Below are 27,742 nucleotides of genomic sequence, written 5' to 3'. Positions count from 1 at the left end.
GCCTAATAATTATGCACACCTGATATAGGGTGTTGATGTCATTAGACCACACCCCTTCTCATTACAGAGATGCACATTACCTAATATGCTTAATTGGTAGTAGGCTTTCGAGCCTATACAGCTTGGAGTAAGACAACATGCATGAAGAGGATGATGTGGACAAAATACTCATTTGCCTAATAATTCTGCACTCCCTGTAAACTTGGTGAACAAAACAAACAACATGAAAAACCTGGGCATGAAACTTGATGTGAACAACAGACAACCTGACAAAGAATGGAAAAGATGGAAGGAAGATGGCGCCGGTGAAGTCGGCTGCTGTCACGACTGCTCCGACCACTTTTTCTTTGTCTTTGTTTTTTAAGTTAGTTTTCAGCGTTTCTAAATCGGCAAAACTATCACCATTGGGTACATTAGGTATGACAGTGACACTCTTGTTTCTATTGGTATAAAATGTACTCCCAATTCGAAGTTTTTAACTCCGGATCCGAGCTGGCCGAGTGAGATCTTGAGGGAGAACAAAAGGAAGCGGCGGCGGCCTAGAGGGAAGCGAGCCGGCGTCAGGAACAGGCTGAGAGCTCGTGCACACCGCACACCTCTGCCTAGCATCCTGCTCGCCAACGTCCAGTCACTGGAGAACAAGCTTGATGACCTCAGGGCCAGGATAAAGTTCCAGAGAGACATTCGGGACTGCAATCTCCTCTGCTTCACCGAGACATGGCTAAACCCAGCGGTGCCGGACCACGCCATCCAGCCGGCCGAGTTCTTCTCGGTTCACCGCATGGACAGGACACGGGACTCGGGGAAGTCAAGGGGAGGCGGCGTGTGTTTAATGGTGAACAAAAACTGGTGCAACAGTGCGAACGTTGTTCCTCTCACATGCTCCTGCACACCAAATCTGGAACTACTGTCCATCATGTGTCTGTCACGGGGTGAAACGGGACAAGTTATTTAGAGTTTTTACTGTGCATGTTTTGCGATGTTTTATCTGTTTAATATTTTAATATTGTATATTGGGTTTGTTTGTATGAATTCTATTGCATGTTTTTATCTTATTTAATTGAACACCTGTCCTGTAAAGACTCCACCCCTATCTGATTACTAACTTGATTTCACCTGAGAGGTACCAGAGAGGCCAATAAGAGGGCTGGGTAGACGACAGAAAGGAGCGCTTTTTGAGGACGAGTGAGGAAGGAAAGCTTTGCTTTGAGGAGTTGCGCTCGAAGGCTAGAGGCTGAGCGCCTCGGCTTCAGGCTGGAGGCTCGAAGCGGAAGAGATGAAAGAGATTGACCGGAGTGACTGAGAAGCTGAGCCAGAGATATGGAGAGAAGGCTTGGGCTATAGAGCTGTGACGGACGGCTGCGCTTGAAGGCTGGAGGCTGAGGGCCTCGGCTGAGGGCTGGAGGCTCGAGACGGATGAGACTGCAGAGAGCACCAGCGCGAAGGGCACCAGTGCACAGAGGACCAGCGCACAGATCGCCAGCGGGGATTGACAACACCAGCGGGGAGAGCGGAGACAGCACCAGCGGAAGGCACGAGACGGCTGTGCCGATTTGCAGTTTTAAAGAAGCGGCGGGCGGAGTTGAGAGCTCTGCCCACCCGGGCATACCGGGACACGGAATGCGGGGAGGAAGGCGAGGACTCCGCTGGGTTTCCCTTTTACACCATTTCGCTGGATTTCTTAGTTCTTTGTGACTTTTATACCGTGGCGGATGCCACTGGACTTTTAATGTTGTGTTTTATTGATTTTTATTGTGTTACCCCTTGGCCAGGGTTGTTTTAATTCATTTTACATTTTTAACTATTTAAATATAATAAATTATATTTTAATTATACAGTTTTTTCAATCGTGTGCTTTCCCTTGGCGGCTCCACTGCTCAATCCGGTTGGAGGAAGATTTTCTTCCTTCGCACAAAACCCACTGTGGAAGTAAAACCAGCCTTCCGCCTCCGTTACATGTCGTCCTTTTTATCTACCTCGGGAATTTACATCGGTCATTATAAGTGCCGTTTATATTCCACCACAAGCGGACACGGTCACATGAGTCTCAGACATGTCTCAGCCTCCACCACTCTCAGCACTGGAGCCCCCCAGGGGTGTGTTCTGAGCCCCCTGCTGTACTCTTTGTACACATATGACTGTGTGGCCACTACCAGCTCCACCACCATCATCAAGTTTGCTGACGACACCGTCGTGGTGGGCCTGATCTCTGATAACAACGAGACGGCCTACCTGAAGGAGATTAGGAATCTGGAGAACTGGTGCCAGAGGAACAACCTCCTTCTAAACGTCAGTAAGACCCCTGTCATCAACGAGTGCCCAGTGGAGAAAGTGGACAGCTTCAAATACCTCGGAGTTCACATCACGCAGGACCTGTCATGGTCCTGTCACAACACCGTGGTGAAAAAGGCCCGTCAGCGTCTCTACCACCTCAGACGCTTGAGAGACTTCCAACTGCCCTCCAAGGTGCTCAGGAACTTTTACTCGTGCACCATAGAGAGCATCCTGGCGGGAAACATCTTAACCTGGTTCGGGAACAGCACCATGCAGGACAGACGAGCTCTACAGAGGGTTGTGCGGTCCATCCGCTCCGAGCTCCCTGACCTGCACTCAATCTACAGCAGGCGGTGCTGGACCAAGGCCAGGAAGATCGTGAAGGACCTCAGCCATCCCAACAACAGACTGTTCTCTCTGCTGAGGTCAGGAAAGCGATTCCGCTCCCTGAAGACCAACACAGAGAGACTGAGGAGGAGCTTCTTCCCGCAGGCGATACGGTCTCTCAATCACACCACCACACAGTACTGACCCACACATACAGTTCTTACACACACTGGACATTCTGGACATTGTGTCACGGCCCAGCGGCACGAGGGAACAAAGATGGACACAGGTGCAGAAACCAACCCGGAAGCGAGACGGTAGGGAACAAATGATTTATTTCCGCCCACAGGCAAACAAAAGCAAAAGCAAAGCGGCGCCACCACACTCGTGGCGCGTAGGATTATTTACGATAAAGAGGGCGACCTAGACACCTCTAGGAGACGGCTGAACAGCAGAGGCAGCGGGGAGGTAGAAACAGGACTAGGCAGGGGCCGGGGCATTGGTTTCAGGTGGAGGTGACAGGTGGGGCGGAAGCCCGGAAGCGGTCGAAGCGTGGGGAGGCAGGCAAGTGAGTGGTGGGCCGGCAGGCCACGTCGTGTTAGCAGCAGGCGGCCCAGGTCCAGGAAGGCGGGAGTGAGGGAGACAAGATCTCCACTCCAGGTGCTACCTCTGAGGACAAGAAAGACAAGTAAGACATCACACAGCGTCTGACAGAGTTATGATGCTCTTTGAATTTGAATGAACAGAAACATGGTGGCACGGTGGTTAGCACTGTTGCCGCACAGCAAGAAGGTCCTGAGTTCAATTCCACCATCAGGCCGGGGTCTTCCTGTGTGGAGTTTGCATGTTCTCCCCGTGTTTGCGTGGGTTCTCTCCGGGTACTCCGGCTTCCTCCCACCGTCCAAAGACATGCAGCTTGTGGGGACAGGTTAATTGGATAATCCAAATTGCCACTAGGTGTAAATGTGAGTGTGAATGGTTGTCTTTCCCTATGTGTTAACCCTGTGACAGACTGGCGACCTGTCCAGGGTGTACCCCGACTTTCGCCCTATGACAGCTGGGATAGGCTCCAGCGCCCCCCGCGACCCTGAAAAGGATAAGCGGAAGCGAATGGATGGATGGATGGGGTCTGGGGGCCGCCCACGACGGCGATGACGCCCGACCAGCAGCCAGGAAAGCGGCCGGCAGAGACGAGGTGGAACAGGACGAGCTGGAACTGATGACGGTGTGGCAACCACAGGACCAGACAAGGCAGGACCAGACGAGGCAGGACCGGATGCTGAAGCCGGACCTGGCGTGGAAGAAGCCACTGTGGCTGGACCAGACGAGGATGAGGCGGCTGAAGCCAGAGCTGGACCATGCGAGGGCGGAGCTGAAGCTGGACCAGGCGACGGCGTGGGTGGAGCTGAAGCTGAACCAGTAATAACACCTTTTTTAAATGATCTCACTTCCTTTTTAATTAAATTTTCCATCTCAGCCTTGTGGTCTTTTTTCTGTGAACTGAATGGTTTTTCAAAGGTCATTTGATGACTGAATAAAGCGATGAAACTAAATCGTATCAAATATCTCAAAAACTCTTACGTGGTATCTAAGGAACTTCATTTGTTCTTTATTTAAATTCCTTTCTGGATTCTAAAGACGTTTTTTCTGCAGTGTGGACGATATGACCCTGATTGCTCCAGATATTTCTTCATCTCTGACCAGTGAAGGCTCCTTATTTCATGACATCATCAGTCATCTGACTCTGGTAGGTCATCTGGATGTTTATACACGTGACAGACAAACAGCTGACCACATGAAATGATGCCAAAAGTTTTCTTTCACTAATTCAAAACGGCGCTGTCCCATTTTTAATTACAATGAGAGTGAAATTTAACTTTGAAACAAATCTCAAACGTATCGTTTTTTTGTCTCTCATTTATTTAGCGGTTTATCTTGTTCATTTTAGGATCTGTGATGTTTGCAGTCCTGAAACAGGACGTTGTGTCTTCAGCTTGTCGGCCATGTTTTCTTTCGTTCTTTCCTGGATGTTTTCTGTGTTTTGTTTTGTTTTTTTAATTGACCCAGATGTTTTGATCTTGGTGTAATGATTAATTATTTGTGTTCTGCATGATGTGCTAAAAAATGTCAGTGGGTCATTTGTGTTTAGGGTGGAGCTTCATCCTGTCATTAATGAGTGACCCTCTTAATTATTGATCGAGTAAAGTTTCATTATCACCTGAAGTCTGGAATAAATAAAAACAAAACAGTTTGAACCTGCATTTTATTCGACAGGATGAGATATTTAATTCATCTGGTGTTGGTGTTTACATTTATTATTAATAATGTGATTAAAAATATTCTTCTGTTTACTACGAATTGAAATGAAAAATCAAACAATAATCTGCAGTTCTGCTCTGAACTCCATGATTAAGATCTTCAGATTTTTCCGATGTCACAGTTTCATCTTGCTTTGTGAAATCCGTGGCTTGACTATCCCGACCACGTTTGTGATAAGTCACATGTTGTAGACTTGTCCTCGTTTACGCGAACACGCTCACAGTTGGATTAAATAAATTCTGGGTTGATTTATGACAACCCCCGTCTGATGGTGTTACAGAAGCCAGTTAGGGAAAGAAATCTCAGCTATGCTGAACTTGCTTCTTGGTTCAGGGAAGAAAAGAAAATTCAACATCAGTAATGACTCAGATATTTCCTCGTTATCTGTGCTGTTGTTCTGCTCCGTTATCATGTTTCCATTATTTGCACAGAAACAAAGTCCATTGCACTGACTGATATCAGAGGTTAAAGGTCAATGGGCTCTGAAGAAGTGATTCTGCTGAAGGTGCAGAAAAAGGAGAGACAAATGAACAAAGGAGAAGAGATAGAAAAGAGGATTTGAAAAAACGTGACAAAAAAGAGGAAGAAAGATTTCACAACAGACTGGCGACCAAAGCTACAGATGAGAAAAACAGACCAAAACCGAGCAAAGTGAGATAAAAGGTTGGTTTTACTGGTTCACACAGCAGGAAGAAAAAGCGGCTGAACGTTATCAATACATCCAGGAATCAGTGAAAGAATATCTGGCTACACTCGAGGTAAAGCCCTTCAGCTGGTTTGTTTCCTGTCAGAGAAATGCGTCATTTAGACTTTCTGCTGATTTTTCTGAACTTCATCTTTTTTCATTAATGTACTGGCTGGTGCCAAATTAAAGGAAAAGCCTGAACCTTTGGTCTTCCAGTAGTGAGGTGTAGCTGGCAGGGCTCCAGTCCACAGCGGGAGAAATCTCACTTTTATGGAAGGAGCAGAAAACCTGTGATGCAGCACAGCCTGCATTTATATCTGAGTTTGTCTTCTTTTCTGCTGTTTAAAGCACCAACGTCCTGGATCTCTGTTGGGATTTCCTTATTATTCTGCCTCATGTTTCTACTGATATTTTTGTTTTGGCGTCACCATGTTTTTACTGACAAGTTCAGCTAAAACTCTGACTTTGTGAATCCTGAGATAAAAGTGATCTTTTTATCCTCTGCAAACAGAGTTGACGTCAACTCTGGGATGGTTACCATGGTAGCATGCTCTGTGAATTTAGCCTGTTCGGTGGGCTGAGTTGAATTGAACTGACAGTAATTCCATCAGTGACTGATTATCAGCTCAGAGTGAGGTTGAGGCTGAGATGACTTTAACGCTCTAAATGAATTTAAAGTGACTTAAAAAGCAGCTGCAGCAAGTCAGGTTGTAATCGATTACATCCCCCAGCAGCCTACACCTACTGCAGCATAACTAAGGGAGGATTCAGGGTCCCCTGGTCCAGCCCTAACTATATGCTTTAGCAAAAAGGAAAGTTTGAATCTTGACAGTAGAGATAGTGTCTGTCTCCTGAATCCAAACTGGAAGCTGGTTCCACAGAAGAGGGGCCTGAAAACTGAAGGCTCTGCCTCCCATTCTACTTTTAAATACTCTAGGAACAACAAGTAGGCCTGCAGAGCGAGAGCGAAGTGCTCTAATAGGGTGATATGGTACTACAAGGTCATTAAGATAAGATGGGGCCTGATTATTTAAGACCTTGTATGTGAGGAGCAGGATTTTGAAATCTGGATTTCTGAACAGGGAGCCAATGAAGAGAAGCCAAAACAGGAGAATGGCCTGTATTTGTATAGCGCTTTACTTATCCAGTCATCCACCCATGCACACACATTAACACACTGGTGATGGCAAGCTACATTGTAGCCACCCTGGGGCGCACTGACAGAGGCAAGACACTGGCGCCACCGGGCCCTCTGACCACCACCAGCAGGCAACGGGTGAAGTGTCTTGCCCAAGGACACAACGATTGAGACAGCTCTCTCTTTCTAGTCCCTGTCAGGACTCTTGCTGCAGCATTTTGGATCAGCTGAAGGCTTTTCAGGGAGTTTTTAGGACTTCCTGATAATAATGAATTACAGTCGTCCAGCCTGGAAGTAATAAATGCATGAACTAGTTTTTCAGCGTCACTCTGAGACAGGATATTTCTAACTTTAGAGATGTTGCACAAATGGAAGAACGCAGTCTTACATATTTGTTTAATATGTGCGTTGAAGGACATGTCCTGGTCAAAAATGACTCCAAGGTTCCTCACAGCATTACTGGAGGCCAAGGTAATGCCATCCAGAGTAAGAATCTGCTTAGATACCATATTTCTAAGATTAATAATAACTAACTATTGAATGCAGAGAGGTCTATTAACACATAGTGAATGAAGAGGAAACAGCCAATACATCATGGGAATCCCCCAGCAGCCTACACTTATTGTAGCATAAGCAAGGGAGGATTCAGGGTCACCTGATCCAGCCCTAACTATCAGGATCAGGAAGAAAAAAAAGTGGACAGTGACCGCACAGAGAGGACGCCAATGTTCACATGGTGGAGAGGAGTGAAAGAAGCATCTATGTCCACGTCTTCAAGCTTCAAGCTAAAGAAGCTCAGACACTTTTCTTTCCAAGCTCCTTAGAATAACATAACATGACCTCCTCAGCACCTACCTGTTATAAAAGTCCATCAGCTGGACCTGAGACCTCCATGAAATCTGACCAGCAACTTTAACCAGGTTAGCAAGTCTGGTCTCATTGGTTAAAGACAAATTACCATAACCAAGCAATTAGGGCTGTGCGATATGACCAAAATCTCATATCCCGATATAAGACGTCTATCGTCCCGATAACGATATAAATCACACAAATGTAACTTTTTCTGTAAAGTCTGTGAATCTCGGGCAGCTCAACTTGCGTGAAGTGTTTCCAGCTGGGCGTCGTGTAGCTGGAGTCGAGTGTTTTAACCGATGCATGAAACGATGCATTTTTAGACATAAGTTGTAACGGCGCCGTTTTCTTTCTGAGTATTTATTACACGGCGTGCTGCGGGGAAAAGCCTGTTCTAACGTTTGAGTCTACGGTTTATTTTTTAGCACCTGACGGCTCTTTTTTTGCTTCTCATTCAGTTTATTTTGAAAAGTCTCAATGGGATCTTGAGCTTTATTGTGAAAGGTTTATGTGGAACATAAACAAGCGGACACGCGATGGTCTTATCATCATTGTTGCTAACAACAACGCATAAAAACAGGCGCTTGTCCGTCCGTGGTGGTTATATTAAATATAAGAGAAAGAGAACTTTAAGAAATGAATAATAACTATAGTGACATCAGAACATGAAAAAATATTGTTGTAAACAGTCTATTTTGCGACACCACAAAACAAACGATAGCGTAAAATGAAACGATAGACGTTTTTATATCGTCATCCGATATATATCGTTATATCAAACAGCCCTACAAGCAATGATACAAAACATTAAAACTGATTCAACAAAACTTTATAAAAAAGGGTCATCATTTCACATGAAATGTTCAACACTCCTTAAAAAGTACAGCTTTGTTGGACTTTTTTTCACTGTGGAATCAAAATGTGACTCAAAGAACAGAGCCTTATCAAGGACAACCCCCAAATTCTTACAACTATCCACCAGTTCAATGGCAGCAGTCTCAGTGCAGGATGGGGGATGGCTTCCTGAAGTCAATAACCATGTCCTTAGTTTCAAAGGTGTTGATCTTTAAGAATAACTGATCACACCAAGAACCAAACTCATCCACAACATCGTACGTCGTAGTCTAAGGAGCTCGGAAAGAAAAGCATCCAGACTGCTATCTTTTATGGCGTGGTCTGCTGGGGCGGCAGCATCTCTGCTGGGGACAGGAAGAGACTGAACAGGGTGATCCGAAGGGCCAGCTCTGTTCTAGGATGCCCTCTGGACCCAGTGGAGGTGGTGAGTGACAGGAGAACGGCGGCTAAGCTGTCATCCCTGATGGACAACATCTCCCACCCCATGCAGCAGACTGTGACAGCACTGAGCAGCTCCTTCAGTGGGAGACTGCGGCACCCACGGTGTGGGACGGAGAGATTTCGCAGGTCTTTCCTCCCCACTGCTGTCAGACTCCATAATAAAGACTTTAACTGATCAAGCACACACATCCACACATGTGCAATAATACTAAGTGCAATAATCCTTTCTGTCATCGTTGTATTTTTACTCAGTTGTATATAGTATTTGTATTCTATTTTTATCTTATTGTATATTTATTTTATTTTATTCTACTGTATATAGTATTTTATTTTATTCTATTCTGTACAGTTGTGTACTGTATTTATTCTTATTGTATTCTAATTTTTGCCTCATAACTTTTGCACTGTCCACTTCCTGCTGTGACAAAACAAATTTCCCACGTGTGGGACTAATAAAGGTTATCTTATCTTATCTTATCTTTACATTTCCTTGAAGACGTTTCACATCCGAGAAGCTTCTTCAGTTCTAAGAGCAACTGGTGGAGAGTCCCAGGTATTTAAGTGTTATGGGAGTGTCCCCATAAGAGGGTCGTGGACCCCCTATTGATCCTCTACCTAATCACACGAGCCAAGGTGTGAAAACGAGTGTAGGTCACAATCAGCAAGGGCTGGATATTACACCAAAAAAAATACACAAATCCAACCAAAGCTGTAAGACGCAGAAGGTGGTTTGAGAATAGGTGAGAAGAATCAGAGCGATAAAAGATGGGAGCAAAACTAACACAGGACACAAAAAAGACTAACTTTCAAAGTAAAATAGGAAGTGACCGAAAGATAATACACACATAGAAGATGACAGAAATACCACCAAAGGTCAAATAAAGAAACAATAAAGAGTAAAACACCGAAACACAAGGCAACGAAACCAAAGCAGGAACAACAATGCCCTAATGACTCAACATATTCAAAGACACCAAACGAGCTGTGAGAAATAACACGAACGTGAGCAAGACATGTTCACAGTGCATCTGTTTTCAGACTCCTGATAGTGTTTCAACCAATCAGTATTCAGTTTGCTGCTTTGCATCACGATGATTCTCTCAGTTTGTACCAAACTGTGTTTGAAAGTCTTGGATTAATTTCTTTTCTTTTGAAAGGCTCTGGGTCAGCAACATCACAGCTTCAGGAATTTAAAGGGATGTTTCAAACAAACTATTTAGTAAAGCTAACAGATACTCTTTAACCCTAACTCTGGAACTCTTATCTGTGTCACACACAGCTCCACCTCCTGCTCCTCCTCCAGACCGTCCGACGGGGTGCACCTTAGACCTTCAAGTCATCGCTCCATCAGCTGATGAGTTTATTTGTTCACTTGACTGATTCCTAAGAGAAAAATGGCTGCCAACTCACCGAAAGACAAGTGAGTAAAACAAAGAAGTGAGAATATTTTCACATTCATGCATAAAAAAGACAAAACAATCAGCAGTGACTATGTTCAGAAGTTCTTAGAAGTAGACATCACTGCTGATGACGAGTTATTATATATAATCAATATAACAAATGTGACAGATGATCAGATGTTAAAGTTTTGTTGTATCAGAAAACCAAAACTTGTAATCAAATAAATCAACAGGGACGGATTTTAATGTGATAAAGCTGCTGTTAGTTCAGGTCAGTTCGGGTTAGTTTTTAGTTTCTGATCTTTAAACATTTTCATAAAGTTTCAAGTGGTTTGTTGACGTTTGTGAACTGAGTGAAAAGTGGCTGCAGGGTGACGATAAGCAGTGACTGCAGCACAGAGATAAACTGATTATCAATAACACACCCTACACACACGCGCGCACACAAGTAACATATTTAGCAGTGTATATGAATATGGATGTTGCACACAGACGGATGTTTGGAACATGTGTGAATGTATTACTATAAAAGACTGCATTGTAAAGATGGCAGCTGGGATCAAGGAGCATCCTGACACTGCATCATGCAGAGAGTGGGAGGGGTTCACCAGCATGGGTGAGGATTTAGCAGATATCCTAACACGTGAAAAGGTCCTCACGTGTTAGGATATCCTCACTGTCAGCTGTACAGAAAACAGAAAGGGCACCCATCGAAGCTTTGGCAACTTCAAAGAGTACCTTCCTGCAGGGAGTGGTTGTGCTAGCAGAAAACACCAGGAAAGGCCAAAGAAACTCGGTCAAGGCCAGCATCCCCTAAAGACAAGGACAGACAAGATAGACTAAAATGGGCAAAATCGCTCATACTGGCATACTGGCAATGAATCTTCAAGATGGCGGCGCGCACGGGTGCAGCGGCTCTTAGCTCTCTTGTGTTCTAAGGTCAGTGAATCCCAGGAAGGCGGCAGGTCCTGATGGAATACATGGAAAGGTTCTCAGAGCATGTGCTGACGAACTGACCGGAGTCTTCACTAAAATCTTCAACCTTTCCTTGTCATCAAACACCGTCCCGCCCTGCCTCAAAACCTCCACCATCATCCCCATCGCCAAGAAGACAGCTGTGGCCAGCCCAAATGACTACAGGCCTGTTGCACTTACGCCTGTAGTGATGAAGTGCTTTGAGAGACTGGTCTGTCAGCACATCAGGGCCGGTCTGCCTCCCACTCTGGACCCCCACCAATTTGCCTACAGGACAAATCGATCCACCAGGGACGCTATCACCATAGCGCTCCACACTGCGCTGAGTCACCTGGAGCACCGAGGAAGCTATGTGAGAATGCTCTTTCTGGACTTCAGCTCAGCATTCAATCATATCATCCCGGAGATCCTGGTCCAGAAACTGTCTCACCTGGGACTCTCCACCCCCATCTGCCTCTGGATCAAGGACTTCCTGACAAATAGACCACAGTCTGTCAGACTCGGCCCCCACCGGTCCAGCACCATCACACTCAGCACCGGGTCTCCACAAGGATGTGTTTTGAGTCCCCTCCTGTTTATGCTCTACACATCCGACTGCTCCCCTACCCATCTCTCAAACACCATCATAAAGTTCGCGGATGACACCACAGTGGTTGGACTCATCTCAAGGGGGGATGAGTCGGACTACAGAGATGAGGTCAACAGACTGACTGAGTGGTGTTCAGTTAACAACCTCCAACTGAACACCACGAAAACTAAAGAACTTATCTTGGACTTCAGGAAGGGCAGAGCAGACCCGGCCCCACTTTACATTCACGGGAGCTGTGTGGAGAGGGTACAGTCCATGAGGTTTCTGGGCGTGCAGATATCTGATGACCTCTCCTGGACTGCAAATACTACAGCGGTGGTTAAAAAGGCCCAGCAGCGTCTCCACTTTCTGAGAGTGCTCAGGAGGAACAACCTGGAGGAGAGGCTGCTGGTGACATTTTACAGAGCCACCATAGAGAGCATCCTAACGTACGGCATAACAACATGGTATGCAGGGTGCTCAGCTGCAGACAGGAAAGTACTGCAGAGGGTCATCAACACAGCCCAGAAGATCACTGGCTGCTCTCTGCCCAGCCTGGAGGTCACTGCAAACTCTCGGTACCTCAGCAGAGCTGGCAATATCATCAAGGACCACTCTCACCCCAGCAACCAACTGTTTGAACTATTACCGTCAGGCCGACGGTACAGGTCACATAAAACCAGGACAAACAGATTCAGGGATAGCTTCTTTCCCAGAGATATCACCGTAGTAAATAAGCACAAAAACAATTGAACCTGCTTAGCTATACCATACTGTCATTATATTATGCTGCTATCCTGTATATATTGTTCATTCTATTGTTTGAGTACTTACGATTGTTTTTTTGTACTTTTTATATTTTACATTTATATTTATTATTGAAACTTGCACTCCAATTTCGTTGTACTCTGTACAATGACAATGAAGGCTATTCTATTCTATTCTATGCCAGACTCCAAAAGCTCCCACCAGAGGTGGCAAAAGAACAGACATCCCTTACTTAAGACGTACACATACTACTGTTGAAAAATACTCCAAGTAATAGCTGAAGTACTGATTCAACTTTACTCTGATACTCTGATTCTTTACTGAAGTAAGAGTGAATATGTATTTAGCTGAGTAAGAAAACAAAGGTTACTCTTTGGAGGGCGTTCCTCTCAGGTGTTGGTATGAAGGTGGAGTTCAGTGAACGAGTCTCTGCTCCACTTGATGTAAGCTAACTGTGACCATGAACCCAAAGCCACTGTGCAGCAGTCACACACTGTTCTTTACTATAAACCCATCACAGTGCAGCAAACTAAGTTTCAGGAAGCATTTGAATTTTCGCTCTGTAGCCCAAAAGATTTGAGATTTGAAACGTGACAAGCACAACGAAGGCAGGACTGATTTTTCTGTCTGTTCAGACAGCAGCTGTTTGTGAATGGACCGGTTTTACTCAAGCACTTTATACAACATACCTCATTCATACAAGCACCTCTTTCTAGACCTACATGCTTTCTGTCTAACATGCACATGCCAATGAGTGTATCAGTGTCTTGGCCAAGACACATACAGACTGCAGACTGGAGCAGCTAGCAACCAACAACCTTATAATTAGTAGATGACCTGCTCTACCTCCTGAGCTACAACCAAATCCAATGCTAGGCCCTTTGCGCTACCATTGTACAGAGACTGTAAATAAATGATGTAAGATAAGGGTTAAAACAGACACACCTGAGTATTAGCTGACACTTAGCTGATCCACCTGCAGAAAACCTTACAGAAACAGATCTGATGAGTTTAGTTAAATATTTATACCTGGTTTTAATCCTTTACCACTTCTCATTATTCTGCGACTCTTTCACAGTGAAAGCATCAGAATAACATTTTATTTTAAAAATCTCTGCAGGTATTTTGGAGTATGGCTGATTTTCTTCATGCTTGGTTTGGGAACGTTGCTGCCGTGGAACTTTTTCATGACTGCTACCAAGGTGTGACATTGCTTCCTGTTTTCACTTACATACTATTTTGTCCTCAAAATAAATTTTTATTTTGAAAGATATTGCATTATATTTGAAACAGTGGTTTGTTTGTAGACAAACAACAGCTGTGATGAAGTGAGTAACTGTGTTTATCAGAGGTGTTTTGCAGGTATTTCATGACCAGCTGCAGGTAAACTGAGTCATTAAAGGTATTTGTGGAGTTAGTGTCACTGCAGCTTTATGCTCTGTCTGCCTGTCTGTCAGTACTTCACCAGCCGTCTGAAGGACACCTCAGTGGTAATTTCTTCAGCCAATCAGACAGAGGTATCCAGTGATGATCGCACTGTCCTCGAGGCCATATTCAACAACGTCATGACGCTCTGTGCAATGTTACCACTGCTCATCTGCACGTGTCTCAACTCCTTCCTGCTCTCACTGTGAGTAAAGCGCCACACTGCTGACATCAGCGAATGTATTAGTGAATGTGTTAGTACTTATATTTTTACTACAAACCTCAGTCACTCAATTACACACACATTCATACGAGCTGTAAACAGTATTTTCTATACTTTATTGTCTCTTCTAAAATTCACACACACACACTGATGGATGCATCAGGGTTATGGCCACTTCAGCATGCAGACTGCAGCAGCCAGGGTCCAAATAACTAATCGGGTCATTCGACTGGTAAATGACCCGCTCTATCGCCTGAGCCAAAACCGCACAATATCCCTTTAAAGAACATCTGCTCACCTTGAGCTCCAAGCCTGTCCTTGAGCTTCCTCTTTTCCTTCTCCTGTCAGAATCTCGCAGCGTCTGCGTGTCATGGGCAGTCTCTTTGTCATCATGCTTGTTTTCATCATCACCGCTGTCCTTGTGAAAGTTCCTCTAGAGCCCTTCCACTTCTTCCTCAGTACCATGGTGAAGATCGTCATCATCAACTGTGAGTCTTTTTTTTCTTTGTTTCGTTTGTTTGTCCGTATGTTCAGCCTTTGGGCCATACTACAGGGCAGTCTGTTAATCTGTTCGTTCATTCGTTCTGGGATCTTACAGATCAGTTTTTAACCAGGTCTGTAAGATCCCGGATTTTTTATGCAGCCAGACTGAGGAACTGAGCTCATGGTTTTATTCCACCTGTCGGACTGCTTTGGTCACTGTGGCTCATTTAAAAACCAGACTACCTAAAACTAAATCCGAGCTGTCAGACGCGACTGCTGTCGAGCTGAGTGGAAAAAGGACAAACTACAAGTGATGTTCCAGATGCCAAAGAACTGTTGGCATCAATATAAAAAAAAACTGTAAAAGATGCCAAAAGAAAACACTTTTTATTTAAAACTATTAACTCTGTTCTTAGTGCACCACATACTGACTGGATCGAGCCCTCGCCCGAAGGCTGTGAAATTTTTTTACACTTTTTTATTGAGGTCTCGTCCACAAGGGCCCAGATCTCTCCTTGTGCTCATAAATAAATAATAAGAAATAACATTTTATTTATATAGCACCTTTCTACACAGAATCACAAAGTGCTGCACATAAGATAATAAATTATAAAAGGTAAAACAGACAATATGAAACAGGCAGAAATTTAACCAAAAACAGTTTTAAAAAGGTGAGTTTTGAGTTGTTTTTTAAAAACAACTATTGAGTCCACAGTTCTTAATGTATGAGGGAGAGAGTCCACAGTCTCGGGGCCACAGAGGCAAAAGCTCTGTCACCCTTAGTTCTCATCTTAGTCTGTTTTATAGCAAGTAAGCCCTGATCAGATGACCTCCGGGACCTGCTGGGGACATCGGGCTGTAGCAGATCGGAGATGTAGGCTGGTGCCAGTCCATGCAAGGCTCTAAATGTCAAGACCAGGATCTTAAAATGTACTCTAAATTCCACAGGAAGCCAGTGTAGCTGAAATAGCAACGGTGTCACATGAGAATACTTGGAGGATTTTGTCAACAGCCTCGCTGCAGCGTTTTGCACAACCTGCAGACGATCCAGAGAACCTTTGCTTAGACACATAAACAAAGAGTTACAATAGTCCAAGCGTGAGGAAATAAATGCATGTATCTCCAGTTCAGGGCGAGATTGTGTATTTTGTTGTACAGTTATTTTATTTTCAACTTTAATTTATATATTTTATCTTATTCTTTCCCAGTTAAATTTACCCTTCATTCAAATTTGTGTTGTACAGTTATTTCATTTTTAACTTTAACTTTTATATTTTATTTTATTTTATTCCTTCCTAGTTAAATTTACCCTTTTTAATTTTCATATTTATTTCTTATCTTGTTCATAGCCTTTTTTTCTTTAGGTCACGAGCAGTTGTGTAAGCATTTCACTGCATATCGTACTGTGTATGACTGTATACGTGACAAATAAAATTTGAATTTGAATTTGAAAAAGGGCTGTTTCCATGGAGTGAGCTCTACAAAAGCCAGACTGAAACTTATCGCAAATGTTATGTTTGTCCAGAGCTGCTATAAGATGCTTAGCCACAACCTTTTCTGAAAGCTTAGCAGTTAACGGTAATTTACAGATAGGTCTGTAGCTCCTCCAAAGAGAGGGGTCTAGCTGAGTTTTTTCAAAAAGTGGGAGAATAGCAGCATTTTTAAAATAAACCGGAACTATACTAGACGCCAGTGAAGACTTGATTAGAGTGAGCACAGATGGACCAATAACCAGGAAGTGTCATGGATCGCTGTGTGGCAAGCAGGAGGAGGACCCAAATGCAAAACTCACAGACACGGGGATGAACTCGAGAAACACAGCTTTAATGCTGGTACGGCAGAACACAGGAAATACAAAACTAAACTGGGGAAAAGTAAACTAACACTCGCAGGTAGACACAGGAAGATCCACACAACATGAGGGAGAACGCGACGCCGAACAGAGGGAGACGCAGACAGAAATACACAGAGGGTTAACGAGGAAAGTGGGAACACACGGGGAACACACGGGGAACACAGCTGACACAGATAACCATAACGAGACAGGGCGGGGTGAACATAACACTGACGGGAGACAGGCAGAGTCAAACAGGAGGAGAGAGAGCACGGGGAAAACACAGACATAACGGGCTGAGGAAGACATGGAATAAAACACGAGGGCTCACAGTTACACAGGGGCACACAGGAGGTAACCAAATAAGGAACATCTTAACAGAAGAACCTAGGAACCAAGGCATGACTAGGGGATGAAATACAAAACATACAAAAACTGAGAATACCGGGCCCACGTGGCCCGGCTCCATGACAGGAAGACATTTTTGAATAATGATGCAGGTAAAATGTCAAGTGGACAAGAGGATGCTTTCGCTGAATTCACTAGTTTTACCAGCTCAGGTAGTGAAACAGGAGAGAAAGTATCCTAAATGACAGGGCGTGATGAGGTGGAGATAGACATAAGGTTCAAGGTCTTCAAGGTTCTTTATTATTTGTCACATGCATAGTTATAAGTATAACACACAGTGAAATGTAACCTGACACGCTCCTCGACATGTGCAAAGAAATTGGGGGGGGGGTGTAGAGGAAGAACATTATATATATATATATATATATATATATATATATATATACATATAGTATATACACTGGGTGAATGTGCAGTAGTAGCAGCAGCAAGCAGGTGAATTCTGTACATTAATATGAATAGATATCTGACTATTTTACAGGATAGACAATATAAACATATTTAAAATTAAAGGAATTGAAATGTACATTGTGCCTTGGTTTAGTGTCTGGAAGAGTCCTGTCTCAGTCAATTATAGATGATGTGAGAGGGCGGGTGTGTGTGTTTAGGGCACGGATGGCTTGGGGATAGAAGCTCCTCTTGAGTCTCTCTGTCCTTGCCCGGAAGATGCAGAACCTTCTACCAGATTGCAGAAGTTGGAACAGTTTGTTGCCAGGATGGGACGGGTCCTTCAGTATCTGCTCTAGTCCGGCATCTCCTGGTGTAGGTGTCCTGAAGCGGGGGGAGAGCAATCCTGCAGCAGCGTTCTGCTGTACGGATCACTCTCTGGAGAGCTTTTTGGTCCTTCACACAGCTGTTCCCAAACCACGATGTCATGTTCTGTGTGAGGATGCTCTCCACAGCGCCTGTATAGAAAATCCTGAGGATCTTTGGAGAGACCCTGAACTTCCTCAGTTGTCGTAGGTGATACAGGCGCTGCCTAGCCTTTTTGGTCTGGACCTGAATGTGGGCAGCCCATGTCAGGTCTGAGGAGATGTGGACACCAAGATACTTGAAGGACTGCACCCTCTCCACTGGAGCTCCATTGATGATGATGGGCTTGTAGTCTCTGTGCTGACTCCTTCTGAAGTCCACCACCAGCTCCTTGGTCTTGCTGACGTTCAGCTGGAGGTGGTTGTCCTGGCACCACGATGCCAGATTCTTCACTTCATCCATGTAGGCCGCCTCATCGTTGTTGGAGATGGCACCCAACACCACTGTGTCGTCAGCAAACTTCACAATGGTGTTGGAGCCGTGGGTGGCCACACAGTCTGAAGTGTAGAGGGAGTAGAGCAGTGGTGAGAGGACACATCCCTGAGGTGCTCCTGTGTTGATGGTGATGCTGTTGGAGAAGCACCTGCCCACCCTCACCACCTGAGTTCTGCCAGTGAGGAAGTCCAACACCCATGCACACAGACGGCTGTTAAGTCCCAGATCCCTCAGCTTTGTGAACAGTCTGCAGGGCACTATTGTGTTAAACGCTGAACTGTAATCAACAAACAGCATTCGCACATAGTTACCCTGTTTCTTGTCCACGTGGCTGAGAGTGGTGTGTAGGACGTGGGCGATGGCATCCTCTGTGGATCTGTTGGATCTGTAGGCGAACTGCAGCGGATCTGTGGTGTCTGGGATGGAGGAGGAGATGATGTTCTTCAGCAGCCTCTCAAACACCTTCATTACTACCGAGGTCAGTGCAACTGGCCGGTAATCGTTCAGGGATGAGGGTTTGCTGTTCTTGGGCACAGGGATGATGATGGATCTTTTGAAGCATGTGGGGACCACAGACTTCGCCAGGGACTCGTTGAAGATGTAAGTGAACACACCTGCTAGCTGGTCAGCACAGCAGCGCAGCAGACGGCCGGTGATGCCGTCTGGCCCCGCCGCTTTCCTTGTGTTCACTCTCCTCAGTGCTGCTCGGACGTCATGCTCCGCGATGCTGGTCACCGGTCTCTCGCTGATGACGTCACTGTCCTCGGTAGTCAGGCGGTAGATAGCATTAACAGGTGCTGAATGAGAAAAATTCATTCTTATGTTATTAATCTTTGCAAGAAGAAAAGAAAGAAAACTGTCACAGTCCTCATTAGATGAAATAGGGGCTGCGGAAAGAGCAGGAGTAACAATGCCACTAATGTCTTGATGCATGCTCAATCATCCAGGTAAGTAAATCCCCAAAAGTTGATTCTGTTCATCTGGACGTAGCGTTTCCTGAAGGAACAATGGGCTGGGATAATTGCATAATTAAGATTAAGGAACTGACCTCCCAGCCCATCGTTCCTTCAGTGGGCTGGTTTCAGTCATTATGCAAATGTCCTGTTTATAAGATTGAAACCTGCAGTCAGCTGAGACTGAAGACGTCACCTGGATGATGATGAAACATCATGTCATCAGATGAACAGAATCAACTTTTGGAGAATGCCACTAATGGTGTTAAATAGCACCTAAGGATTACCTCTGCTCTTTGCAACCAAGTGTGAGAAATAGGCAGCCCTTGCATCTCTGATAGCATTATTAAAAGAACTTAAAAGGTCCTTTAGGTACAGGAAATGAACATTTAGGTGAGGGAGTTTTCCTCCCTCACGTTTTAGACAACTAATACTGTCATTTAGCCAAGGAGGAAATTTGCAAGCAGAAACTCTACTCATTTTATCTGGACAAATTTCATCTAACATAAAAAGGCTATAATTATTCAAAAGATTGGTTGAATAGTCAACATCATTATGAGGAGATAGCTGTAGGTTAAAAGCATCCGCAAATTTCTCCGCTGTGGAGGAATCTAAGGTACGAGAGCTAACCTTCCATTGAACAGGGGACAAAAGCTCATTAAGAGACAGTTTAAAAACAATAACATCGTGATCAGAAATAAAAAATGTCCTCAGAGCAAATAAAATCAATATTTAAACCCAAAGTAAAAACAAGGTCCAGTGTGTGACCTTTGCTGTGCGTAGGACCGGACACATGCTGAGCAAAATGAGTCCATAACATTCATAAAATCTCTGGTGAAAGGGTCAGAGTCATCATCAATGTGTGTATTAAAGTCCCCAACTACGAGCAACCTAGACAGCTTTAAATTCGAGGATAAGATAAGAAGTCACTGAGCTCCGACAAAAATAACCTATTTGAGCCAGGTGGACGATACAACACAGCACAGTAAAACGGATCCTTGTTTCCAATTTTAAGCAGCTGCAGCTCAAATGAAAGAAATTGTCCAATTTTCATGGAGCGGGAGGAGAAACGTTCCTGGAAAGCCACAGCGAGACCACCACCCCGACCAGAAACCCGAGGCTGGGTAATAAAAGTACAGCCATCCGGGCAGAGTTCAACAAATGACGAATGGTCTACATCCCGCTGCCCGGTCTCAGTCAGGAATAAAAAATCCAGTTTTTTAGATGATATAAAATCATTCAACAAGAATCATTTATTTGACAGAGATTGAGCATTAAAAACCGCCATATTCAGTGAAGTAGAAGCCTCCGTATTTGCAGAGGCTCGAGTTAAAGGATGTAGAAACTCAGGGTTTGAACCATCACGCTCGTAGAATCTGCTCACCGTGGGAAGAAAAAGCTAGCCGGCAGAAGAGTCTGGATAAACCCTCCTCAGGCAGGCCGGTCTCAAAGAGCCGGCGTATCCAAACAGGGACGTGGAAAACAAGTCCCCCTCCATGGAGCTTTTCTGAGCACAGGAGATAAGGCACACTCGGCGTCGCTTAACAGCCAATCAGAATCAGAATCAATACTTTATTGATCCCTGGGGGAAATTACTTTTCGTTACAGTGCTCCATTACAAACAAGCATTAACAGAGACAGACAAGACACTAACTAAGAATAGCACCATATATACAACCATATATATACATAAAAGTCACTTATTAATAAATAGCTGAAAAAGAACATGTGCAAGAAGGGTGTAGCTGTTGCAGTAAACAGTGTGTTAGGTGGAGGAGTTGTACAGGGAGCCACAGGCAGGAAAGATTTCCTGTGTCGTTCAGTGGTGCATCATGGGTAATCTCAGTCTCTCACTGAACGAGCTCCTGTGACTGACCAGCATGTCATGGAGTGGGTGGGAGGTGTTATCCAACATTGTCTTTATCTTGGACAGCATCCGCCTCTCCGACACCACCTTGAGGGAGTCCAGCTCCATCCCCACAACATTGCTGGCCTTACGGATCAGTTTATTAAGTCTGTTGGCATCTGCGACCCTCAGCCTGCTCCCCCAGCATGCAACAGCATAGAGGATCGCACTGGCCACAACAGACTCATAGAAGATCCTGAGCATTTTCTGGCAGATGCTGAAGGACCTCAGTCGCCTCAAAAAATAGAGACGACTCTGGCCCTTCCTGTAAAGTGCTGTGGTGTTTTTAGCCCAGTCCGGTTTATTGTCAATGTGTACTCCAAGGTATTTATAGTCCTCCACAATGTCAACACTGACCCCCTGGATTGAAACAGGGGTCAAGTGTTTCCTGGTCTTCCTGAAGTCCACGATCAGTTCCTTGGTCTTTGCCACGTTGAGCTGCAGATGATTCTGCTCACACCACGTGACAAAGGAGTCGACCACAGCCCGGTACTCTGTCTCATCATCCCTGCTGATGCATCCAACCACCGCAGAGTCATCAGAAAACTTCTGAAGATGGCAGGTCTCTGTGCAGTGGCTGAAGTCTGTGGTGTAGAGGGTGAAGAGGAAGGGGGAGAGGACAGTCCCCTGTGGTGCCCCTGTGTTGCTGATCACCTTGTCAGACACACACTGTGGGAGACGTACATATTGTGGTCTTCCTGTCAGGTAATCAACAATCCAGGACACCAGAGAAGCATCCACCTGCATCGCTGCTAACTTATCACCCAGGAGGGTCGGCCTGATGGTGTTGAAAGCACTAGAAAAGTCAAAAAACATGACCCTCACAGTGCTCGCCGGCTGGTCCAGATGGGTGTAGACACGATTGAGCAGGTAGATGATGGCGTCCTCAGTTCTGAGACGAGGCTGATAAGCGAACTGAAGGGGATCCAGATGTGGTCTTACTATGGGTCGCAGCTGGTCCAGGATGAGCCTTTCCAGGGTCTTCATGATGTGGGAGGTCAGTGCCACAGGCCTGTAATCCTGGGGGCCACTGGGACGTGGCGTCTTTGGTACAGGGACGAGGCATGATGTCTTCCACATCACCGGGACCCTCTGCAGACTCAGACTCAGCATAAACAGTTTATGAAAGACTCCACACAGCTGGGGGGCACAGGTCTTGAGGACAAGGGGACTCACTCCGTCTGGTCCAGCAGACTTGCCTGAGTGAAGTCTCCTCATTTGCATCTCAACCTGGTATTGAGTGAAGGTGATGGGTGGGGGAGGGGTGTCAGGAATCTCACAGGAGGCAACATGTGAAGAGAGAGGCTGGCACAGTGGTGTGGTTCTGGATTCCAGGCTGACTGCAGGTGAGGTTGTGGGGGTGGGAGCAGACACTGTGGTGTCGAATCTATTGAAAAACAGATTCAACTCGTCGGCTCTATTCTCACCTCCCTCAGCTCCCTCAGTTTACAAGGGTTTCATTCCGTGTTTTTCTTCAGAAGCTCTACAGTCTTATTTGTTTGTCGTGTCATTTGTCTGCCTACATTATTGCACTGATATTGCTGTTGGTTGGCCTGAATCCAGTGATGGTCTTCATGCCCCTCCACACCTCTCTCATGCTGTTCTGCTGGAGTTTCCACTCCAGCTTCCTCCTGTAATTGTCCTTAGCCTCTCTGATCTTGTCCTTTAGTAACACCTGGACCTTCCTCACCTCCTCTTTATTGCCCCCTCTGAAAGCCCTCTTCTTGTTGTTGAGGAGGGCTTTGATGTCAAACCCCGCTGCCAGTAAAGCCTGAGCTTTACCTGAATACCTCCCCTTCTCCCTCTTCTTCTCTGTGGTCTAGAGGATCCGCCGAATGGTGATGGAGGAGGGTGGAAAATGCCGAAGGAGGATGAAGAGACATCGTAAGGCATCATAGAGGATTGGATGGATAGCAAAGACAGATGATCATACACCAAGGCAGCCAATACATCATTAAAACTAAATGAGAACAGCAGAATGGAAAAAAATAATATAAACGTAGTGGAGCGCGACAAACTGCACCCGGCCGCGGCAGAGCCAAACACAGGCGGCATCACACCGGAAGCAGCAAAAAAAAAAAGACCTCTCAGTCTCTGCTTCCTGCTCTGCTGTCTTTGACAGGTCTGAGCCTGTGACTCTGTCCTTTTTAAAGGAAACTGTTGGTCGTTTTAAGCCTGCAGGGTCTCCAATTCCCAATGCTTCCTCCAACTACTCGCTCAACCACCACGTCATCTAGGTAAACAGCACAGCCTTTCGGCGCATTAACAACCAAACTCATGAGTCGCTGAAATGTGGCTGGAGCATTGTGTAAACCAAAACCGATGACTGTATATGAATAAAGACCAGATGGCGTGATGAAAGCATTGGCACCTGCCAATATCCCTTCAACAGATCGAAATTTCTCACATTTTCTGCTGCACCAACTTGGTCAATACAGTCGTCACTATGAGGCAAAGGATAAGAATCAGGTTTGGTCACTGCATTTACTGTTACAATGGCCACAGGCCGATAGCTAAACTGGACTCAAACACACAAAAAAACCTTAGAGCCGATACCAACGTGAGGTCATTGATGAACTGGGAAAGCAAAATGTTTTAGAGGTTTTCCAATCTGGTTTTAAATCCTTTCATACAATCAGCCCTGTTCAAAGTTTTTAATGACATATTTTTAGCTAATGGCGCTGGGGACTGTGTTGTTCTGGTGCTTTTGGATTTGACAGCTGTGTTTGATACAGCGGATCACGCCATTTTACTCTCTCGTTTGGAGTAGTGGGTGGGCATTAGGGGCACAGCACTGGAGTGGTTCAGGTCCTACTTGGTGGGGCGAACTGTGACCATGTGTCGTCCTCCGCCCCTCTTTTGTGTGGTGTCCCACAGGGCTCAGTTCTAGCCCCCTCCTCTTTTCTTTAGATCTGCTTCCTCTTGGTTCTGTACTGAGAAAGCACGGCATTGCATTCCACTTTTATGCTGATGACTGTCAGATCTATGTCCCTCTAAAGAAAAAAAGGCAGATACCTTACACAGCCATTACTTCAGTGTCTCGATGACATTAAGGCTTGGATGTCTGTTAACTTTTTAAAATTCAACGATAAAAAGACTGAGGTGATGGTCTTTGGTAGCCGCACTGAGACGCCTAATGTGTATAAAAAATAAAGCCAAGTCTTTCACGGCAGCACTTTGAGACAGTGATCCACGCCTTTGTTAGCACTCGGCTGCATTACTGTAATGCACTTTATATAGGGGTCAGTGCATCATATATTACTCATCTACAGAGGGTGCAAAATGCCGCAGCTCGTCTTTTAACTGGCACTCGAAAGTTTGAGCACATTTCCCCTATTTCAGCTTCACTTCACTGGCTGCCCATTTCTTTTAGGATTCATTTTAAAATTCTTTTATTTGCTTCTAAAGCTCTTTTGTTGTAGCAGCTCCCAAACTGTGGAACGAGCTTCCTTTAGAGATTAGACAGGCCTCTTCACTGCCTGTTTTTAAGTCACTCCTGAAACCCTCCTCTTTACCCTGACCTTTGACACCACGTGAGATGTTGGTTTTTATTTTATTTTTTTATTTTAGTTGATTCCATGCTGTTTTATCTTGTTTTGTTTTTTAACATGGGGCTGTTTTAATTTTTATGTATTATGTGTTTTATTTATTTATTTTTGCTGTTTTCTGTTGTTCTATTGTTTTTAACTTTCTTTCTGTACAGCATTTTGGTCCTGTGCTGGATATTTTAAAGTGCTTTATAAATAAAATTGGATTGGATTGGTTCGTTCGTTCGTTCGTCTGTCTGTCTGTTCAGCCTTTGGGCATGCCACAGGCCATTCTGTTAATCTGGTTGTTTGTTTGTTTGTTCAGCCTTCGGGGCAGTGCTACAGGGGAGCCTTTTCGGGATGGCTGGATTGCTCCCAGCTTCATACACAACTCCCATCATGAGTGGTCAGGGACTCGCTGGGACCTTTGCTGCCTTCGCCATGATCTGCGCCATAGCAAGTCTGATCAATAACTCATTGGATTCAGTTTTATGACACTTTGCAGGAACTTGAATGTCAGTACACAGAGATTATAAAAGGTTGATTTTCTGTCTTTTTCGGGTACAGGCGGTTCGGAGCTTCAGGATGCAGCGTTTGGGTATTTCATCACAGCCTGTGTGGTTATTTTTTTGTCCATTCTCTCCTACATCCTGCTGCCCAAACTGGTACGTTGTCCTTTTATTCCATCTCCAAGACCTGAGATACAAAATATGGAACACAAACACATCATGCATCATTGCAGTACTAGCCCCTCCCACAGCCGCCAGCTCAGTGCATCCTTAAGAAATCAGATCTCACAGACTCTGTTCCATCCTCAGCTTGCCCCTTTCAAGGCATCATGAGTGAGTGCTAATAGACTTTTGTTTTGTTTGTGTTTTCAGGAGTTTTTCCACTTTTATCAGGAGAGAAACACGAAACAGATCTCTCTGGAGCAGAATTCGATCAGCCTGATGAACAGAGGTACAAAAAATATTTTTTAAAAACCTTTTGCTTATCACCTCAAACCGGCTTAAGGTCTTCATGAAAAGTTTATGCTTTAATACATATACAGTGGGGCAAAAAAGTATTTAGTCAGCCACCGATTGTGCAAGTTCCCCCACTTAAAATGATGACAGAGGTCAGTAATTTGCACCAGAGGTACACTTCAACTGTGAGAGACAGAATGTGAAAAAAAAATCCATGAATCCACATGGTAGGATTTGTAAAGAATTTATTGGTAAATCAGGGTGGAAAATAAGTATTTGGTCACCTCAAACAAGGAAAATCTCTGGCTCTCACAGACCTGTAACGTCTTCTGTAAGAAGCTTTTCTGTCCCCCACTCGTTACCTGTATGAATGGCACCTGTTTGAACTCATCATCTGTATAAAAGACACCTGTCCACAGCCTCAAACAGTCAGACTCCAAACTCTGCCATGGCCAAGACCAAAGAGCTTTCGAAGGACACCAGGAAAAGTATTGTAGACCTGCACCAGACTGGGAAGAGTGAATCTACAATAGGCAAGCAGCTTGGTGTGAAAAAATCAACTGTGGGAGCAATCATCAGAAAATGGAAGACATACAAGACCACTGATAATCTCCCTCGATCTGGGGCTCCATGCAAGATCTCATCCCGTGGGGTCAAAATGATCATGAGAACGGTGAGCAAAGATCCCAGAACCACACGGGGGGACCTGGTGAATGACCTGCAGAGAGCTGGGACCAAAGTAACAAAGGTCACCATCAGTAACACACTACAACGGCAGGGAATCAAATCCCGCAGTGCCAGACGTGTCCCGCTGCTGAAGCCAGTGCATGTCCAGGCCCGTCTGAAGTTTGCCAGAGAGCACATGGATGATACAGCAGAGGATTGGGAGAATGTCATGTGGTCAGATGAAACCAAAGTAGAACTTTTTGGTATAAACTCAACTCGTCGTGTTTGGAGGAAGAAGAATACTGAGTTGCATCCCAAGAACACCATACCTACTGTGAAGCATGGGGGTGGAAACATCATGCTATGGGGCTGTTTTTCTGCCAAGGGGACAGGACGACTGATCCGTGTTAAGGACAGAATGAATGGGGCCATGTATCGTGAGATTTTGAGCCAAAACCTCCTTCCATCAGTGAGAACTTTGAAGATGAAACGAGGCTGGGTCTTCCAACATGACAATGATCCAAAACACACCGCCCGGGCAACAAAGGAGTGGCTCCGTAAGAAGCATTTGAAAGTCCTGGAGTGGCCTAGCCAGTCTCCAGACCTCAACCCCATAGAAAATCTGTGGCGGGAGTTGAAAGTCCGTGTTGCTCGGCGACAGCCCCAAAACATCACTGCTCTCGAGAAGATCTGCATGGAGGAATGGGCCAAAATACCAGCTACTGTGTGTGCAAACCTGGTAAAGACCTATAGTAAACGTTTGACCTCTGTTATTGCCAACAAAGGTTATGTTACAAAGTATTGAGTTGTATTTTTGTTATTGACCAAATACTTATTTTCCACCCTGATTTACGAATAAATTCTTTACAAATCCTACCATGTGGATTCATGGATTTTTTTTTCACATTCTGTCTCTCACAGTTGAAGTGTACCTCTGGTGCAAATTACTGACCTCTGTCATCATTTTAGGTGGGGGAACTTGCACAATCGGTGGCTGACTAAATACTTTTTTGCCCCACTGTATCTCTCCTTGCTACTTTTTATATTTTCCACACAGGTTATTTACTTGAAACTGAACATTGTTCATTCAGCTGCTAGTTCCAGTCATTATACAAATGTACTGTTTATAAGGTTAGGAAAATCTGCAGTCAGCTGAGACTGAAGAAGTCACCTGGATGAGTGACGAAATGTTACTCTCACTATGTCCAGATGAACAGATTTAACTTTTTGGGATAAACTGAAATAAGAACATTCATGCTTCCATCCATCCATTATCTCCCACTTTTCCATGACTCGGTTCTGGGGACAGCAGTCTAAGCAGAAAAGCCTCGACCTCCCTCTCCCAGCCACCTCCTCCAGCTTGGAACACCAAGAGGTTCCTAGACCAGCTGAGAGATATAATCTCTCCAGGGTGTCCTGGGTCTGCCAACGGCCCTCCACCTGGTGAGACAGTCCAATCGTACAATCTGTCCAGTCCTCCATATCTATCTGTCAATCTCCTA

The 27,742-nt window shown here is 45.0% G+C and overlaps 1 protein-coding gene across 2 annotated transcripts in view; it reads left to right on the top strand.

The window, feature by feature from the left end:
• Positions 1-5,397: 5,397 nt before the first annotated feature.
• The window catches only part of LOC146573464 (equilibrative nucleoside transporter 1-like), a 35,210-nt gene continuing 12,865 nt past the window's right edge, over positions 5,398-27,742 (top strand). The window contains exons 1-8 of one of the 2 annotated variants that reach the window (XM_085278352.1): positions 5,398-5,583; positions 10,171-10,311; positions 13,723-13,804; positions 14,060-14,232; positions 14,599-14,738; positions 24,935-25,069; positions 25,177-25,274; positions 25,491-25,569. In XM_085278352.1, the coding sequence (XP_085134478.1) occupies positions 10,286-10,311; positions 13,723-13,804; positions 14,060-14,232; positions 14,599-14,738; positions 24,935-25,069; positions 25,177-25,274; positions 25,491-25,569 (733 nt within the window). In that variant the 5' untranslated portion in view covers positions 5,398-5,583; positions 10,171-10,285. Of the gene's footprint in view, positions 5,679-10,170; positions 10,312-13,722; positions 13,805-14,059; positions 14,233-14,598; positions 14,739-24,934; positions 25,070-25,176; positions 25,275-25,490; positions 25,570-27,742 lie in introns of both variants that reach the window. The other variant, XM_085278351.1, reaches the window with a different exon arrangement.

This window comes from Mchenga conophoros, linkage group LG6 (assembly GCF_057382185.1).
Source record: "Mchenga conophoros isolate Kocher_MC1m ecotype Shallow Benthic linkage group LG6, M_conophoros_male_GT1.1, whole genome shotgun sequence".
Classification (NCBI taxonomy): Eukaryota; Metazoa; Chordata; class Actinopteri; order Cichliformes; family Cichlidae; genus Mchenga; species Mchenga conophoros.
This window is presented reverse-complemented; position numbering and strand designations above follow the sequence as displayed.